The sequence below is a fragment of the Capsella rubella genome, unplaced genomic scaffold, assembly GCF_000375325.1.
Source record: "Capsella rubella cultivar Monte Gargano unplaced genomic scaffold, Caprub1_0 scaffold_6, whole genome shotgun sequence".
NCBI lineage: Eukaryota > Viridiplantae > Streptophyta > Magnoliopsida > Brassicales > Brassicaceae > Capsella > Capsella rubella.
Genome location: NW_006238918.1, coordinates 10,432,021 through 10,447,528, shown reverse-complemented (window position 1 = coordinate 10,447,528; position 15,508 = coordinate 10,432,021). Strand labels below are relative to the sequence as shown.

The window sequence follows — 15,508 nt, the reverse complement described above, 5'->3', positions numbered from 1 at the left end:
TTATTGTTGAGCGGCTATTCAATGAAATTCATTTCTTTAAACAAAGAAGAGATGCAACCGGAAGGTAAGGTTTCTCTACATTACAGAAGTGTACAGCAGCAATTGGTATGCTTGCATATGGTTGTGCGGCATATGCGGTTGATGAATACCTCCGGGTTGGTGAAACCACTACCATGAAGTGCATGGAACATTTTGTTGACGCAATAATTTATTGCTTTGGAGATGAGTATCTAAGAAAACCAACGGTAGAAGATCATCGAAGGCTACTCATTATTGTAGAGATTAGAGGATTTCCTGGGATGATGGGAAGCATCGATTGTATGCATTGGGAGTGGAAGAATTGTCCCACCGCTTGGAAGGGTCAATATACACGTGGCTCTGGTAAACCAACAATCGTACTAGAGGCTGTAGCTTCCCAAGATCTTTGGATATGGCATGCGTTTTTTGGACCTCCAGCTACTTCTGCTTCAATTCCACCTTCCGTATTCTCGCCTTCTCCACAAGCTTTCATGGGGTTTAGGTCATTTGCTCGTACCACATAAGTTTGTTTCGTTTGTTTTGTTTATGCTTTTCCCCAAACTTAAGTTTCTTTGGTTCTGTTTTCTTTTTCGTTAGTTTCTTTATGTTTTTCTCCAGACTTAAGTTTCTTTGGTTCTGTTTTTCTAAGGATAGGCAAATTATCTACGTATGTTTTTTATAAAACTAGTTTGTTTATTTCACTTTTGGTAATTATTTTGCATTTTACTTTATTATCATTTATTTAAATGAAATTTTGACAATTATGTATGATTGTAACAAACGATTTTAAAAAGAATAGGGACAAATGTTAGACGCTAACTTTGTGCCAAATAAGTAATTTTTTTTACCAACTCGTAGCAATAAAATGTATCAAAGTTGGGACAGTGACATAGTCACAAATTAGGATTCATATTTTAACGTCTTTTGTAGTCACCACTTATGACAATGTGATACTATAGTTTTCGTCTTAATCCCTGACGTATTTTATTATGTTATAATAGTCATTAATTATTACATTTTTAGGCGATAAGTTTAGTTAGTAATTAAGACATATAAGTGACCATTCTTTAGTCGTATCTTGTAACAATTGATGACTGTTTTTTGTGGTAAATACTTACGTACTTTTCACGTTATGATAGTAACAAAATATGATGATTCAAAGACAATTAATTTTGTTAGTATTAGTTACGTTTTTGTTACTTTTACATTTTGTCACACAGAGTAATGAAATTGTTACTACATATATACGTAGTAATATTGTGACGGTTTTGATACAAATATTTTTTGGTGACGATTGTATTGCAACTATTAAAAATTGTCTTATATTTGTCACAATATTTATATTGTTACGAAAGTTTAAACATTGAGACGAATTTTTTTGTATCAATATAATTATTTTCCTGTAGTGATATATATATAAAGTAAACAAAGGGTCGTAGTGTTCACAAACATACCGCCAGCCTTGTATGTAACCCTCCAGAAGCAAAGCACAGCCACAACCATGTTAGTTGCAACACGTCTCCAATTGTTGTCAATTAAATCCGCAATTTCATTATAGGCAATATACGATATTTCTTGACCTCTGATCAAAATAGCAACAACGGTAACTTTAAACACAACCAAAATTATAACTTCCCATTGAGAATTAGGTTAGTTTAGAAGAACATGCGTTCACCGAAGTTGCTTACTCTAGATCCCGGAGAGAGAAACGCAGAAGTCTGGTTATTTCACGATAAGGGCCAGTCCGAGGAGCATGTACATGAAGAATTGGTTCCACACGCACAACTTCTCCCATAATATCTAGCGGTCACAAGCATACGTGAATAATAACCATTGAACCACTAAAACACAACCGATATGAAAGTATTAAAGTTACCTAAGCATATATTCCAAACAGCAAACCAACCATCTCTGACATCGTCAATGGTTTGGTAATTGATGAAATGGTTATTGGACAGAGGATCACAGTTCTCGACAACAGTTTCCGGGTTGAAATTCAAACGGTAGTCGTTGTCGACCACTTTGACATCTCTAGTCTCCGTGAATACAATGCAACTTGAAATGATTTTCCAATCATTTTCGACAATTTCATTGTTGAAAATTTGGATAAGATTGTGAGAAATAGTCCATTGGATCTTATCACCCTGTAGTCAATAAACGTATAGAATCATTAGACATCCAAATCAAAAAGTCTAGAAGTTATAATATTGTAAATCGCATAACCAAAAGGTATGACTTACGAAAATGTCGGCCAAAAAGATTTCAACTGTGTTATTTGGATCATCAGAATTCCTCCATTTCCGAACAACCCTAACACAAATCTTCCAATCGGAACTCCAAGAATGGAGATCTTTCACTCGGGTGAAATGCACCATGTTTATGAAGATTGCTTTGTGAAGGTATTACTCTTAGTTCTAAAGTTTAGAGTTTCTCTGTTGTTTTGAGTTGTAGTTGCTATTGCTAAAAATATTGATTTATATAGAAGACGGCATGGTGTGTAGGGTTTGCAAGTATGCGTCGTTTTAGTTCTAGAATTTTTTTGATGTTAATAATTAAAATCAGACTGTAAATTTTGGTAATTAGAATACTATTGAATTAAAAAACATTAATTTTTAAGAAGCTTACATTATATGTTTTCTTCTAATTTGTTCTAGTATGGTAATATTAATTAATATATATTCTATATAATACATATAGATATTTGTTCACAAATCAATGGAATGATTATTCAACCAATATTAATCTATATGTAGTACTGGAATAGTTTTCATGGTTGTTGTATATGTAAATATTGTAGTTTTATTTTCAATAAAACAAATAGTTGCATGTCGTGGGTTCCAAGGGAGTGACCTATATTTTCGAAACAGTGTTAGTTTTGGAGTGTTAGTAGTGATCTCTGTCAATATGCTTTTTATGTTGTGTATCATAACATAGATAAAACAACAAATGATAACTTCAAGGAAGAGAAGGTCACAATGTATAATTTAGAACATGTCCCTATCAGTAATTACAGTTTATTTTATAAATCAGATTCGTAATGTATAACTTACATGATCTCCAGAAACGATAGTTGCCGGATTCACCATGTCTAGAGATTCTTCCGACATCTCTTCGGTCGGTAGACCATTTTTCTGTAGGACTTTGGACAACTTGTAAGTATCCTTTCCACCCCAAATGTTTTCTTTCCCCATGGTCAATAAGAAAACATAGGTTTTACCAACAAATCCCTTTATTTGAACAGGGACATCTTTAGGGTTCTCGATCTACATTTTCAATAATATGTTAGTTTATAATTTAGAAAATTCCATAAAAATTCCCCATCTAATTTTAATTTGGAAGTTTAATACCCAATGTTATTTGATTGGAAACAAAATGCATGGTTTATTAATTTGTTGTCTATTAATACATCAAGTGTATAAAAATTGTCGAATCGAAGAAACCGCTTAACAAAACAAACGATAATCGGATTGACGGAATCACTAAACCGGAGTTAATGAAATTACACTAAACTTAGGGTTTATCGATCCCAATTTGATTTGGGGTAATAGCAAAGGACAATGTAGTCTTTGGATAACCCCAAATTACTCGTGTGTTTAGGGATTAGTGATTTCGTCAACCTCGGTTTAGTGATTCCGTCAATCCGATTAAGCGGTTTATTCGATTTGACAATTTTTATATACTTAATGTATTAATAGACCAAAATTTAATAAACCATGCATTTTATTTCCAATCAAATAACATTGGGTATTAAACTTCCAAATTAAAATTAGATAGGGAATTTTTAAGGAATTTTCCCGTTTATAATTGTCACAATTCGTGTAAGGGTAACAAACCTATTTATTTTAAATGTTACCTCATGAAGTGAGCCATCAAGAACTGTAGCAGCGGGTGCACCAATTATATCTTGAACAATACTATCAAAAAGAAGGCACTTAGTCTCACCAGTGGGATCCATCACCTTGGCATATAGCATGTACCTGATATGATTGAAACGGGCTTTATTAATTTCTTCAGTTATATTGTTAATATGGTAACGACTTACAAGAAAGTACTTACTTAGCGACAACTCGAGTGACAACAATCCTGCACACATCACACCAAAATTTTGGCTTCGCATTAGTGCCTTTACCAACATCTGATTCGAGTAAAATGGGAGTCACTTTTTTGTTGCAGTTGCAACAACTAAAATAATACCATGCCCAATCCGTGTCAAGAGCATATATTGTGTACATCAGCCTAGCTTTACCCTCCTACTTGTTTTCACAAAGATTTGGTAAGCTAGAAAACTAAAATACGGCCTATATAGGACTGATAAGAAATACACATAAACGTAAGTCACAAGGCACTAAATTACCTCATAAGTGTCTAGAAGTTCAGCAATGGTTCTCCTTGGGTAATCAAGACCACTATCAGGATGGCGATGGCCAACCTTGGGACGTGTTCACGGACAATAAGCGTAAGTCCATCTTCTTGAAGTCTAAATATTGTAGTAATTATAACCAAAAAACATTGAGGTTATTATTGAGACTGATAGTAACAACGATTAAACTATATAACCACTGAAAATGTTTAAAACTTACGATTGAGTGAAGACGTCGACTTCCGGAGAAGGTGGATTAATATGAAGCTGGGAAGCATCAAATAAGTTGGATATACTCTTGTTACCTACCACAGAATTTCATTTTGGGTTAATTCATGTTTTTTAATTATGGGTTCCGAGTTAGAAGGAAACATATGCTTACCGTTGTATGTTTTGATCTTTGCAAATCGAAGGACACATACAACCATTATTCCATTGGACTCAACACACGCCCTATGAACTTGAGCCGCAAATACACCCCAAAGTGTACAGGGCATTCTCTCATCCCTGCATTATATTCCAATTTTTTTTGTGTAAATATAATCGTATCTATGTAATACTTTACAGTTAATAAAACTCAATTGTAAAAAACTTACATTTCATCCCTGAGTTCGAAGTCAATCTTCATAGTTGGCTTATTATTAGCCTCAAAAGTTTATATTTTCCCAATATTGATAATTTGGGCCATCACATCTGTAAAAGCAATACAATCGCAAAAGTTACGCTTCTATACGTAAAGAAATGTATGTATCTAAAAGCAGTAAACAATATAAACGTACCAGTCAACATGAAGGGATTGAGATCACCACTCTGAATTTTGGAAAACTTAGCTAATGATAGGAAGTTTAAATCGGATACAAGGTCACTCAACGTCACCATTGTGCCATTTATGAAAGCCATCTTATAAAGATGGTTTGTTGGACAAAACTGACCATAAGCATGGGTTAGATGAAAGTCGTCAATGAACCTCCAATCACCGACAGGGAGATTATTCACATAAGGATTGACCAAATCTTTCTTCACCGATACGTGAATCTTGCAACCCTGAAAATAAAAATATATCATGTATTATGGATTAACAAAACAGAACACGATATGTGAAGAGCTGTGTATATGGACTAACCTAGTCGTCGGAGACAATCAACTCTAAAGCTTCTCCATTCATGCTCGTGTATTGTCTCCATGAGTGCAGGACTTTAATCTGGACTATCCATGCGGTCTTGTAAGGACGGACGTCCCGTAGGTAGGCGAATGAAGCAGCCATAATGCTGTAGTTATTATTTGCTGAGTTTATGAAGAGATGAAGTCGAGTGTGGTGAGCTTGGAGAGGTAATGGTACGGATATATATAATGGTGTGTTCAGAATTTAGGGCTTTCTAACTTATTTTCAACTTGGGTATCAAGGTGCAGTTAATTCGATTGTATGTTTGGAAATTAAATTTCGGAATAATAGAAAGAAACTATATATTAGCAGATCTGATTGGCATACACCCCAAAATATATGCGTAACTCTTATTACTGGTTGAACGTGATCTCTGAAAATTAAAATTGTTTCTCATAATAGAATAATCAATCGATGATTACGTGAATCTGAATTTTATATTCTGTCATTGTTTTTAATAAGGGGAGGTGTTACCTATATAAAAGTAGGAATGTGTTTTGAAAAATTAATTGATTACGCCCATTGGTATGCATTCAATTGCTTAAGTCTTATGAGGAAAGTTTATAATAACGCGACATCGTTTTTGTATTATTGTTTCAATACTAATCGTTAGATCCAAGAAGTTCAATCGGGTTTTAATTAATAGTTTATAAACCGAACCGAATGTATAATTGTCATATCTAACCTTAATGAAATTTCTTACGTAAGTGTTATTAGGAGGGCAATAGTTTTAAAAATAGCTGAAACCATAGGTGGTCAAAACAGTGGCTGGAAAATAATATATATATATATATATATATATATATATATATATATATAATTTTAATAGTTTAACCGCTTCCAATATGTACCCGCTTCCTATTTTGTTTTAAAAAATTCCGCTTTCTCGCTTTCAAACGTTTTCGTTTCCGCGTACCCGCTTCCGATTCCATGCAGCTTAGATTGGAACTACCCGCCCACTAAGTGGATCTTCAACACCTAGATCATCTAGTCCATCATATGCTGGTTGCATGTCTACGCATAGAAGCCAAATAACTCCAAGTATACCAATTGACCCATCTCCTACTGGTTTTTGACAATTTCTGGCACCACTAAATAATGAGCAACGATTATCTCCAAGATTACAAGTAGGATCTCCGAGCATAGGGATTGGTTGTTCTCCAAGATCAGGTTTTGGATCCCCAAGGTTAGGCTTTACACGTTATACGCCAAGACCACGAATAGGATCTCCGGGCCTAGGATTTCTCGATAATTCTCCAATAGGTCAAATGTTCCAAACACCAGGATCTGTGGGATTATTTAAAAATTTCGGACAAAACGACGCACTAACATCTCCACATCTCCCTCGACAAACCATATTTGACAATGACATGAGCGAACATATCAATAGTCTTTCTCAAGGCTGTTATAATTTAATTTTATGGGTAGGAGAGTCAATGCTACTTCGAACACAGCAAAGCAACTGAGGCTAACTAATTCTCCTTATACTATCTCTTGGATTATGTAATATGTTATTCTATTTAGGTTTTAAAAACTGATGTTTGTATGACTCTTGTATACATATTTGGTTTCTTTATAATGGAATTGGCCGACAAAAATAGATGACAGATTCAGAGAATGTAATTTTTTCTTCTTTTATTTTCTTGTTTCTAAGCAACTATAGCTTTTGTATTGATATTGAGTTGGAGCTTTTGAGTTTTGATCTTAACAAGCAATATGAAAAATAAAAGAAATCTTTTGTTACTCTTTTCTTTCCTAATAGCTATTGGTATTTGAAATATTATTACTCTTTTCTTTCCTAATAGCTATTGTTAAAAACTATCAAAAGTATTATGAAGTTAAACCATGATAATATGCATAGACTCATGTAAGGTTCATATTTGTAAAATTAAAATTGAAAACATACCTCAAATTAAATAACCATCATCCATGACCATATATTAGAAATTAATAAGCAGTAAATGAATAAGAAAGGGTTACATCATCTTTTCATCTTGTTCCCTTTGCACAAGTATGTAGAGAGAACCATAATCTCTTACTCTCTCTATTTGTTTCTCCCAAAATTTTCTATCTTTTTGTTGTTCAGAGAGATCCTAAGTAATAGGATTCTTTCTCTGTCCTATTTCACCCACAAAAGTGATAAAATAAGTGTTACAAGTTGAAACGTAAAGTCACAACATATACACTCATCAGTGAGATTGCATCAAAGAACATGCAACAGCTTGTGCCCAATGTCGTAACCTTTGCTTCACCTGCTGAGGATTGTCCCCTGCACAACTCAATTTCACAATGGTTGGTCAAAGTGTATTTGTATGGACCATACAAATTCAAATCACCGTTTATAAGAACATAATTTTGGAAAAAATATTTACCTGGACATAGGATCTTTAATGAGTCAGAGTCAGTTTTTGGGCTACAAGGTATGCTGCTTGAGGAAACAGAAGTAGAAGACAACGAGCCATCTCCTCCACTGCTGCTACGGCTGCTACTAGGTGAAGGGAGAGGCGAAATTTGCCTATTCACAGCAAAGTAAAGATCTAATGCAGGTAATGTGTTGCATAGCTTCTGTCCGGCTTCTTCACTGAAACCAAACCCTAACTCGATCGAACCTTTTAGTTCCCTTAAATCTTCATCAGTTAGATCTGGTGGATCATTATCGTTTTCAGATACGCCTTTTTGTTTCTTCTCCTGAATCTTTAACATTTGACGGCGCCTTTTTTCCCAAGCAACATCTCGTGGCGTCTCACGCATTGATAATTGCTTAGATAACCGTTGTTTCGGTTTATTTGACACCATTGTTCTAAAGTCAGGGAGTGACTCAGGAAGCGATGGCGTTGAAGACGAGATTGGTAAGCTGAGGCCTTCTCTTCTCCTCACCATTTTATCACTTTGAAGAGGTTTTCAGTTTAGAATTCGGAAATATACTAAGGTAAATTAGGGCTTTTCGTTGATGGTTTTCTTGAACTCTTTTTTTTATGAGAATATCAAAGCTTTAGCTTTGCTTATGGATCTAAATGTATGTTCTTCATCTGATGGCCGCGTGCAACACCAATTTACGCGGCCAACGAAGAAGCTTCTACGGGTCGGGTTGATCAGAAAATCTTATGTATACCCTTATTACCTAAAACTTTTGACTACCCGACCACATAAATTCTCAAAAAAGAGACTCAATGAGCTTTAATGGACATTTGGTAAAATTAGTTTTTACCATGATTTATCCAACGGATGGTTGAGCTATTTTCCTCCATTGTTTAAATTTGATACAAAGACTCAACTTGTATAATTAGGGACTTTCTTTGTTTAGATTCTTCACCCCCTAAAAGAAACGAGTTTCAGAATTATCCTACTCTAGAAGAATATACATTGACCAATTTTGTTAATTTTCCTATTTTAAGGATCAAGTCAAATTTTGGAATTCCACTATTAAACATATGGCATTTAAACTAGAGATGTTTAACAAAACATAGTTTAAAATTTTCTATTTAAAGTTTTACGAAATTAATCTTCTAACAAAAACATAATATTAAAATCATACATATTGCAAGTTAAAAACTCCAAAAGTATATATCAATCTCTTATAAGTTATAACCAATTACTAAACATAGCTCTCTTCGTTTAATCCTCTCCTCCATAGATTCTCCAACTAATTTATGTTTCTCTTTTCTGACACAACCCGAAAAATAAGCAGTTTTTGTCTTGTTCGAGGTTTCTGAATCAGTTTCTCATGGCTTTGATCAAACATCGTTAGGTTGAAGAGAGGAGAAAAAACAAGCCTCCAGTTTTCTCTGCTGGTGCTTGAGGTAATACATTCATAGAAATGTACATTTCTATTTAACAATCATTTCATGTTCGCTAAAGAATCTTAAGAAGTACTTTTTTATATGTTTCAGCCATGAACGAGAAGATCTGGATTCAATTCTCGTTCCTCTGTTTCTTCTATGTTCTTCTGATTTCTCCATCTCAATCTAATGGTCAAGATTTCTCGTTGAGCTGTGGAGCCTCAGAACCAGTTGATGATCAAGACAAGAAGAAATGGGAACCCGACACCAAGTTCTTGAAAACGCCAAACACGGTCCATGCACAAGCAACATATCAGGATCCTTCACTTCTTTCAACGGTTCCATATATGACAGCAAGAATCTTCACAGCTCCTGCTACTTATGAGATCCCTGTTAAAGGAGATAAAAGACATTTGCTCCGCTTACATTTCTACCCATCAACATACACAGGACTCAACATTGATGACTCTTATTTCTCTGTGGCAGCAAACGATGTTAGCCTTCTCAGCAATTTCAGTGCAGCTATCACATGTCAAGCCTTGACACAAGCTTACCTTGTGAGAGAATATTCTCTTGCACCATCAGAAAAAGATGTTTTAAGCATCACATTTACTCCCTCGGATAAACATACAAAAGCGTTTGCTTTCATAAATGGTATTGAGGTTGTTCAGATGCCGGAAATGTTTGATACAGCTGCTCTTGTTGGATTCTCAGATCAAACATCAGATACTAAAACCGCAAACCTCCAAACGATGTTTAGGCTCAATGTCGGTGGTCAGGATATTCCTGGAAGCAAGGACTCTGGTGGATTAAGTAGAACTTGGTACAACGATGCGCCTTACATCTTTAGTGCTGGTCTCGGTGTTACACTTCAAGCAAGCAATAATTTCAGGATCGATTATCAGAAAATGCCTGTTTCTACTGCTCCAGCTGATGTCTACAAAACAGCTCGATCACAAGGACCAAATGGAGATATAAACATGAAATCGAATCTCACATGGATGTTCCAAGTTGACACTAATTTCACTTATATAATGAGGCTCCACTTCTGTGAATTCCAGCTTTCAAAAATCAACCAGAAAGTTTTCAACATTTACATAAACAATAAAACTGCACAGGCCGATACAACCCCGGCAGATATACTTGCTTGGTCAGGAGGGAAAGGTATCCCGACTTACAAAGATTACGCGATATATGTTGAGGCAAATAATGGAGGAGGAGGTGAAGAGGTTTCACTTCAAATGACACCATCAACATTTGGTAAACCAGAATACTATGATTCACAGCTTAACGGGCTGGAGATTTTCAAGATGGACACAATGAAGAATCTTGCCGGTCCAAACCCGAAGCCATCACCTATGCAAGCTAACGAAGATGTCAAAAAAGAGTTCCAAGGTGACAAAAGAATCACAGCATTCGTCATTGGTTCTGCTGGAGGTGTAGCAACGGTATTGCTTTGCGCACTATGTTTCACAATGTACCAAAGGAAACGTAAATTCTCAGGTAGTGATTCTCACACATCGAGCTGGCTTCCTATATATGGAAATTCCCACACATCTGCAACAAAGTCTACTATATCGGGTAAGAGCAACAATGGGAGCCACCTATCCACTCTCGCTGCGGGTTTATGTCGAAGATTCTCATTGTCAGAAATCAAACACGGGACTCAAAACTTCGATGAGTCAAACGTAATTGGAGTAGGAGGTTTTGGTAAAGTTTATAAAGGAGTTATAGATGGAGGGACAAAAGTAGCAATCAAGAAATCAAATCCGAATTCCGAACAAGGACTTAACGAATTCGAGACAGAAATCGAACTTCTCTCAAGACTACGACACAAACACTTGGTCTCCTTAATTGGATATTGTGATGACGGTGGAGAAATGTGTCTAATTTACGATTACATGTCTCTTGGAACACTTAGAGAACATCTCTACAACACAAAGAGACCTCAATTAACTTGGAAACGAAGGCTTGAAATCGCCATTGGTGCTGCAAGAGGATTACATTACCTCCACACAGGAGCCAAGTACACAATCATACACCGTGACGTGAAAACAACTAACATTTTACTAGATGAGAATTGGGTTGCAAAAGTTTCAGACTTTGGATTGTCCAAAACCGGACCAAACATGAACGGTGGTCATGTCACAACAGTCGTTAAAGGAAGCTTCGGGTACTTAGATCCAGAGTATTTTAGAAGACAACAGCTAACTGAGAAATCAGATGTTTACTCATTTGGAGTTGTTCTATTTGAGGTCTTATGCGCTAGGCCAGCGTTAAACCCTAGTTTATCTAAAGAACAAGTTAGTCTTGGTGACTGGGCGATGAACTGTAAACGTAAAGGAACATTAGAAGACATCATTGATCCTAATCTTAAAGGAAAGATTAATCCAGAGTGTTTGAAGAAATTTGCAGATACGGCTGAGAAGTGTTTATCTGATAGTGGATTGGATCGTCCAACGATGGGAGATGTTTTATGGAATCTTGAATTTGCACTTCAGTTGCAAGAAACTGCTGATGGATCACGTCATCGAACACCAAGCCATGGCGGCGGTTCTGAGGATTTAACCGGACGAGGAGGAGGAGGTGTGGTGGTGAACATTGGTACCGGAGAAAGTGACATTGGTGATGACTTGTCATCAGAAGAAAACAGTGAAATATTTTCTCAGATTGTAAATCCTAAAGGACGATAAGGTAAATCACAATCATTCAAAGAGTATACTTTTTTATTTAATGTGAAGTAAAGGAAAAAACAATGATGATATGGTGTCTTGTTTTGTTTTGTTTTTTTTGAATGTGATAGGGAAAATAAAGAAGAAAAGAAAAATGGAGACAAGTAGAAATTCATTCGCTTTTTTCTTTCTTTTTTTTTTTTTTTAATTTGCTTGATGCTTTAATAATTTAATCGAATGTCAAAACACTTGTAAAATTGTTTCCCTATATGGTGTTATATGTTATGAAGAACAATATTGTTTATAATGATGTTTTAAGCAAAATTATATTTTAGGCTTATAAGCGACTTAAACCAAATGTATTGTACACATGAAAACAATAAATTACATTATTACGTTACCTAGAATTTGAGGATGTCTATTTTAACATGCAATTAGTGGAAGTTATAAGGGATTCAAAGGAGTGGATGTATCTACACTAGGGAGATTAAAGAGCAAGAACAACAAATTTTATTAGAACATTTTTTTTTGCCGTGAGACAAACCAATGTGACGATTATTTACTAGACTTGGGCATTCGTATTTTCGTATTGGATAATAAAAATTATTTGATTTGGATTATTCATATTGGAAATCTTCGATCAGAATCCTAATGTTTTTTTGGATCAGATCGGCTCAAAGTTTTTGGATTCAAATCGATATATAAATTATATTGGAAATCTGAAGGGTAAATAAGACATCGGTAAGTTCGCAATCATCCAAATTATGTAAAATTTACTCGATCAACCCTAGTTTATTTTGGGGTTAGTTAAAAATATGACCATAGAAAAACTGAAAACAAAAAGAAAGGGAGTCATAAGTTAATAATTAGTTCTTCCTTCTCAAGAGAGAAGAAGTTACATCAGTATTCCTAACTCATTAACAAAATAAAAAATGTCCATTATTACTTATATCCGCTAACAAAAAGTTTAACAAGGTAAAAAATTAACAAGAAAAAATACGATTCATCACACTAAAAAAACCGTATTTTTGGATATTTATTTAATTAACAATATAAATTATATTTTATCGCGATAAATGATTGTTTACGAGATAAATATATACTTATCATGCTAAATAATTTGTTATTCTATTGAGATTAGCGAAAAATTTAGTTATTACCGTTCACTTAAACATTAGCATATTTATTTATCATAATAATATAATTATATATTTAAAATATGTTAACAAAAATATATATGTTGCTAATTAAATTATTAAAAAAATTACATCTAGAAGAATATGAGATCAACCGTTGTCGTCGATGATACTCATTCAACTCTTTATAGGTTAACCTCATAAAAATATTTAACAAATACGTCACTGAACACTTATGCTGGTATTTGAACCTTGTGGCTCAGTCCGTTCGATAACAATACAAAAGAAACTAATGTTATAACCAATGTTATAAAAAGCGCTAGGCGCTCTTCGGGCGGTGGAGTAGCGCCTAGCGCCTAGACGGTTTAGGCGGGGATTAATCGTCGACTAGGCGTTAATGGAATTTTTTTGTTTTCCCATTATTATTTAGGATATGTACCCTGTAATGTAGTAATATTCAAAAAAATTATAGTGGTCCAGTGGTATTATTGCCTTTCAAGCATCCTGCAGTCATCAGTTCGACACCTAGCTGGCCCATTTTTACGGTTTTGTTAATAAACTGAAAAGGACAAATGTATAGATTACATTTTCATGTGGATCATCTTCTTCCCTGAAACCCTAATAGCCGCTGATTTTCAGCGTCTTTTAACTCAACCTTTTCGTATTTCTTCCACGTTTTCCACTATTTCTTCATTTAATTTAACCAAAATAACATAGATATACCATTTATCTACAGATTCATAACAAAAAATGAAGTTTACTATGGTTTTCTATTTTCACCGATTTTCTTGGCCGCCTAAAGTAAAATCGCGGCGGATCACCTCTAATTAGCGCCTCCACGGCGCTTAAACGCCCGCCGTGACCGATTTTTATAACATTGGTTATAACTATGAAACACTTTAGACGTCGTGCTTTTTTGGATGTCATCTCAATTATGACCATCACATATACAATCTTTATCGTCGGTATCATCATCACGAGTATAACCATCATTAACAGTGTCACCTCTTTTCTTTCCAATCATCACCACGTTGGAAATATCATCATCTATATCACCGTTTTATTTACAATTTTCCCATCATTATTTCGCTTTTTCTTACTTTTGCTATTTTCCACATAATATATTATATGTTAAATGTATAGTTATCTGATAAGTTTATTTATTTTTATTATTTATTTGTTGAATTGAATTACCACGATAACATGTTATATATATATATATATATATATATATATAAGTTTATATTTATTGTGCTAACTCAATTATCAACTAATAAAAGACTTCAGGGCTAAAATGGTCCAAAAAATCCATGCCAAATTATTAAAAGAAGAGTGCTATATACTTAATTAAATGGTCAAGTGAGGCTATGACATGCAATTTCCCTTTATTTTGTAGCTTTCTTTCTTATTACATGATACCGTTCTTGAGAATAATACTCCCGTCCATCTAAATTAAAACGATACCAAACTGTAGTAAAGTCCATTGCCCTCTCTCTCTGGATTGGACTTTATCAACTTACGCTATGAAGCCCATACATATATGTTTGAACATCTTACTTCTCAACCAACCTCTAAAGATGTAAAAATATAATAAGGTTTTTGTAAGAAATTTTTATATTATTATAGAACTAAAATTAACTCAAAAGTCAGTTTATAGTGGCTTAGAAATTTGTCATTTGTCATATAGCACAAAAGTCAAATCATAACAATCACGAGAACAGGCGTGGCTCGATTTCAACTAATTATATAACACATTTTCAATGGACCTCCTAAACTCATTTATCTAATTTTAACATCATATAAATTTGAAAATTATATGATCCTTATTCATTCGTTGCTTGTTTGTGAGTGGGCATACTCTTTCATATTTACTTAAACTTCTAAATTAGAGTTTTCTTATTGGAACAAAAAGATATAATAAACACATTACATATAACTGTAAGAAAATTATTTATTCTTACCCATGTATGTGGTCTTATAGTTAATTGGTCTCTTATTTGGGATTGTTATATTTTTATAAAATTTTGGTAACCAATAAAATTGGTTATTAAGGAGTTAATTCCTAAATGAATTTAAAGAACAATAAGAGGACAAGTGTTTATAGGAGAGACAAGTGTTAAGTTGCATGTCATGTTTGGTTCATTAATGGACAAGTGTTAAGACACATGTCACTCTTATGTTAAGAGAACCATGCAAAAGAACACTTGTTAAGTTGCATGTCATGTTTGGTTCATAAATGGACAAGTGTTAAGACACATGTCACTCTTATGTTAAGAGAACCATGCAAAAGAACACTTGTCCTCACACTTGTCACCATTGCCTTAATCTCTACTTTGATGGATGGTTGAGATTAAATTGGAAGGCAAAACCCTAATGAGGAA

General features: G+C 34.4%; 2 protein-coding genes and 1 pseudogene across 2 annotated transcripts; 1 reads left to right on the top strand and 2 right to left on the bottom strand.

The window, feature by feature from the left end:
• Positions 1 to 1,745: 1,745 nt before the first annotated feature.
• On the bottom strand, positions 1,746 to 5,642 carry LOC17884402 (annotated as a pseudogene).
• Positions 5,643 to 7,408: 1,766 nt separating this feature from the next.
• LOC17882365 lies at positions 7,409 to 8,711 on the bottom strand. Its single transcript, XM_006289108.2, has 2 exons — positions 7,913 to 8,711; positions 7,409 to 7,809 (listed from the first exon to the last, which is right to left on the bottom strand). Exons 1-2 carry the CDS (start codon positions 8,418 to 8,420, stop codon positions 7,730 to 7,732), a joined length of 588 nt encoding a protein of 195 aa, XP_006289170.1. The 5' UTR covers positions 8,421 to 8,711; the 3' UTR covers positions 7,409 to 7,729.
• A 530-nt stretch (positions 8,712 to 9,241) lies between these two features.
• On the top strand, positions 9,242 to 12,167 carry LOC17882304 (receptor-like protein kinase ANXUR2). The gene is made up of 3 exons (XM_006289601.2): positions 9,242 to 9,340; positions 9,431 to 12,013; positions 12,123 to 12,167. The coding sequence occupies exon 2, from the start codon at positions 9,433 to 9,435 to the stop codon at positions 12,010 to 12,012; it is 2,580 nt and encodes an 859-aa protein (XP_006289663.1). The 5' UTR covers positions 9,242 to 9,340; positions 9,431 to 9,432; the 3' UTR covers position 12,013; positions 12,123 to 12,167.
• The last annotated feature ends 3,341 nt before the right edge of the window (positions 12,168 to 15,508 follow it).

Bases quoted from the DNA above. Each gene is read 5' to 3' on its own strand.
- LOC17882365 (XM_006289108.2), bottom strand. From the start codon at position 8,420: ATGGTGAGGAGAAGAGAAGGCCTCAGCTTACCAATCTCGTCTTCAACG. The intron at 7,810-7,912 runs GTAAATATTTTT...TGAGTTGTGCAG, and splicing joins ATTAAAGATCCTATGTCCAG to GGGACAATCCTCAGCAGGTG.
- LOC17882304 (XM_006289601.2), top strand. From the start codon at position 9,433: ATGAACGAGAAGATCTGGATTCAATTCTCGTTCCTCTGTTTCTTCTAT.